Genomic DNA, 4,223 nt, shown 5'->3' on the forward strand with positions numbered 1-4,223 from the left:
CCTCTCCCTCTCCCTCTCCCTCTCCCTCCTCCTCTCCTCACCTCTCCTCTCCTCACCTCACCTCCCTCTACAACTCGGACTCTCCTAGAATTGCCCAGGCTCAGTTGTAATTTGTACTAATCCTCTTGCCTCAACCTCTTAAGTTTTAATTTGATTTTAAACTTTAATCTTTTTTTAGTTTAGATTTATTTATTTTATGTGTATTTGCATTTTGCCTGTATATATACATGTGTGCCATGTCCGCCAGCAGAGGACATCAGAACACCTGGAACTATATAGATAAAGATATGGATTGTAAGCTAATATGTGGGTGCTTGGAACCTAACTTGTCCTTTGAACAAGAACAACAAATAGTTTTGTTTTTTGTTTTTGTATTTGTCTTTTGTTTTGGCTTTCTAGGCAGAGTTTCTCTGTAGCTATGGCTACTCTGTAGACCCGACTTGCCTTAAACTCACAGAGATCTATGCAGCCATAACAAATTTTCTTAACACCAAACCATTCTCCCAGCCCCAATTAAGAAGACATTATTATTGTGTAGGGCTCCATAAGGCCATCCATGTGCGTCTACAGTGTCACTGGAGCATGCCCCTCCTACCCCATGCTCATCTCCCTTTCTCCACCATCCTCCCATCAGCCCCTTTGTTCTGTAACAGTGTTGGTCTTTATCCGTTTATACCTAGAAGTCTAGGACATGACAAATGAGAGAAACACAGTATTTGTCTTTGTGAGGTTGGCTTAACACAGTTAACATGACAGATGTCATCCTTTGTGACTGCAGAGATTCCACTGATGCCTTATTTGTCCCTTCCTGTTATTGGACAGCTAGGCTGGCTCGTAACCTGATGGCTGTGTAGTGCAGCAGTCAGCAGGAAACGTCCTTGTTATATAGAACATGGCATATATGGTAAATATCGAAGTAGTGTGCATAGCTAGGTCGTACAGTAGATCTGTTTATATCTTTCTGAGAAGTCTCCATGTTGATTTCCATACTGGCTGGGTAATTTGCAGTCCAGTTAGTAATGCTGAAGGGATTTAATCCGACTGCATGCTCTCAGCATTTACTGACTTTTGTCTTTTTGATAATTGCATTCTGATACTAGTGAGAATCTCTAATGTGTTTATTTGCACTTCTCTATGGCTGTTGATGTCCACAAGCACTGAAATTGGAGGAGAGATCTCCATAGACTTTACAACATGCCTTGCTAACACCACACACTGAAACAATTTTTACATGCATTTATTTACTTTGTGTGGGCGTGAGATGCTCATGCCACAGGATTGGTGGGTGGGGTCAGAGGAGGACCTAGGAGAATTCTTTCTCTTCTTCTGCCATGTGGGCTCTGGAGACTGAAAGCTTGCCGGGTTTGACTGGTGGAGGCCACTTCGGTTACCTTCTGAGCAGTCTCCTGGCGCTTCTGTTGCCTTTGCCTTGGAGGATATAACAGAGGAGGAAATGTTTTTAACATTAATTTTTTTCTAGAGCATCTCTAGTAAAAGTAGAGTGTTTCTGGGGAAGTGGAAGTTTGATTTTGTTGCCAGCATTAAAAATACCATGTATGTGAAAGTTTTGCTTGAATGTAGGTGTGCATACCACTTGTATGCCTGGTGCCCAGAGGCAGGTAGAAGTGATCAGATCCCCTGGGACTAGAGTTACAGATGGCTGTAAGCTACTGTGTGGGTGCCATGTAGGTACTGGGAATCCTATCTGAGTCCTCTGGAAGAGCAGCCCCCCTGTTACCAGAATTTTTAAAAAACTACTTAAGATTTTTGATTTATCATTAGTGTGTGTATGTGTATGCACATGTGTACCAGAGGTCAGGACAACTTCTGAGAGTAGGCTTTTCCTTCCAGTGCCTGGGGTCCAACTCGGAGCTCTTGTCTTTGTTGAACTATCTTGCTGTTGACCTGTGTTAGCTGAATTTTAAAATAATGTGTCTAAGTGAAAATTAATTGTGGGCCAGTGAAATGGCCTAATGGCCAGAGTAAAATTCTGGAAATTTGTGTGGTGGAAGGAGAAAATGAGTCCTCTTTCTTCCACATATGTGCTCGCTTTCTCTCTCTCTCTCTCTCTCTCTCTCTCTCTCTCTCTCTCTCTCTCTCTCAATAAATGTAAAAAAAAGTATGTGTGTGTGTGGGGGGGAGTCTGGAGAGATGAATTGGGTCCTAGCCCCGAGCATGGTGGCACACAGCAATCTACAACTCCTATTCCGGGTGATGTAAAACACTTTTCTGGGCACTGGGCATGCACCTAGTGCACATAGATACATGGAAGCAATCAAACTTGTAAACTAAATCACATTAATTTTAAGTTCTAGGATGCAGTTTTCACGGATACACTTGTTCGTCACTGTTGTAATTAGTGTGTATGATGAGCCATTACAACAGGTGGAGGGTGTGACCTAATTCTTGTGTCTGTGTGTTATGTGGAATACTGAATCTGCTTTGGACAAAGGTTACAGAAACTACTAGACTTCAGTTTGCAAGTCATTCTGACTTTGTCACTTGTCAGTAGGGACAGAGTCATCAGTGTTGACCCTGTAATTACTTGTATGCTTTAATGTGGCCATGTTGTGTAAAAATTAACAGAAGAAAAAAGATATTTTGAGTGCTAGAAAGTAGAGAAAAAAGGAAGTACCCTACATGTATAACATGTATATAAATAACAATTTTGTATCATGTACAAAGTATGTTTCCATAATTATTGCTCTTTCTTCTCTTGAAGGCTTCTCATTTCTTTTGGGGACTCTGGGCTTTGATACAAGCTAAGTACTCCACGATCGAGTTCGACTTCCTTGGGTAAGATGATGCTAACTGAGGTACTGTCTCTGCGAGGTTGAGCTATAGACGGGACAGGGAGACCCGCCTGTCACTGTTTGCAGCTTTGTGAAAGCCACATGCACTTACATGCTCGGCATGGGGAGTGTCCAGCAGGGGCAGCAGCAGGTGAAGCATGCACACTGGCAGTTCCACCTTTGTGCAGTCAGCTAGGGCAGCTCTGACTCTGCCTTGTTCTTTCCCCACTAGGTATGCGGTTGTCCGTTTTAACCAGTACTTTAAAATGAAGCCCGAGGTCACAGCACTAAAAATGCCCGAGTAAAGAAGAGGCCTCGCTGTTCTCCAGGAGCTGAGCGACGTTTGTGGATGTTTCTGAGAAATTCCAAAAGCCAATATTTNTTAAAACTCATTTAATTTGGTTATCTTGCTTTAAGGATTATGCCTCTAAACAACCAACCTATTTTTAAATAGAATGATGTTGAGATACGCTTACTGCTGTCAGTGTGTGGCGGGCTAAAGAGTTGACCATCAGCAGGGAGAGTGAGGAGTGGGNCTTTAGCCTGTGGCAGTACAGNCATGTTACATGTGAATTATTTATTACAGATTTGACATGACTGACTACTTTGATCTTTCATTTGTTGGTTCAGTGTATGCAATGAGAATATTGTGGAAATCTTTAAAAGGTTTTGTTGATAGATTTAATTTCAGAAAAACATTCTTGTTGTTCAGTGTAACCTTTGTAAAATGAATCATTTACTCTCAACCTTGGCAGTCACTGCCTCAGTACTAACTTAGGGTATTTTAGAGAAGTGCCCATTGAGGGGGGGTAAGGCGGTTACTGTCTTCTGGGGTATACTTTTTTGAATTGGAAATTGGAAATCATTTCTTTTTGGGGAGTACAACTTAGAATTAAATTGTCTCTACATAGCCTGACAATATAAAATATATTTACTGTATAAGCCTGGAATATAACAATTTAATGTTAAAATCTGTTATTAAGTCATGTTTTCAAATACTANATACAGTCATTTAAGGTCATNGTCCCNAGTTTTAGAATTTACCTATCAAATTGTTTCTAACCAAAAGTTTTGTTTTACTTAAGATACTCTGTTTTTGTTCATTAAGTAATAGCTGGTATTGTTAGTATTTGAAACAAACATACAGAGTTCATCATACTTGGAAGCAAGGAATATCATTTAGATGCTTTTGATTCAGATCCATCCCTTCCTTAAGTTGGTTTTGTGTCTATANAGTCAGCAAATGACTAGTTACACGTGTAATCCCAGAGTAGTGTTGTTGAGGCAGTTACAGAATCAGTAAGGAGCATGTAGCCAGGTCATTGAGCTTGNATACTTACAATCTAACAAATAAGGAAATGTGAATTAGACAGTAGTTGTGGTAGGAGGACTTGTTTTGATTTATCTTGGTTTTGTCAGTCTAGTTTTTAT

The 4,223-nt window shown here is 40.6% G+C and overlaps 1 protein-coding gene across 3 annotated transcripts in view; it reads left to right on the forward strand.

Moving 5' to 3' along the window:
- Etnk1 (ethanolamine kinase 1) overlaps positions 1–4,223 on the forward strand; it is a 65,255-nt gene that overhangs the window by 32,325 nt on the left and 28,707 nt on the right. Inside the window, exons 7-8 of one of the 3 annotated variants that reach the window (XM_021165074.2) lie at positions 2,723–2,796; positions 3,025–4,217. The exons of the other annotated variants lie outside the window; for them this stretch is intronic. Of the exons in view, the coding sequence (XP_021020733.1) occupies positions 2,723–2,796; positions 3,025–3,097 (147 nt within the window). The 3' untranslated portion in view covers positions 3,098–4,217. Of the gene's footprint in view, positions 1–2,722; positions 2,797–3,024; positions 4,218–4,223 lie in introns of those variants that run through there. 3 annotated transcript variants of the gene reach the window in all.

The sequence above is a fragment of the Mus caroli genome, chromosome 6, assembly GCF_900094665.2.
Source record: "Mus caroli chromosome 6, CAROLI_EIJ_v1.1, whole genome shotgun sequence".
Classification (NCBI taxonomy): Eukaryota; Metazoa; Chordata; class Mammalia; order Rodentia; family Muridae; genus Mus; species Mus caroli.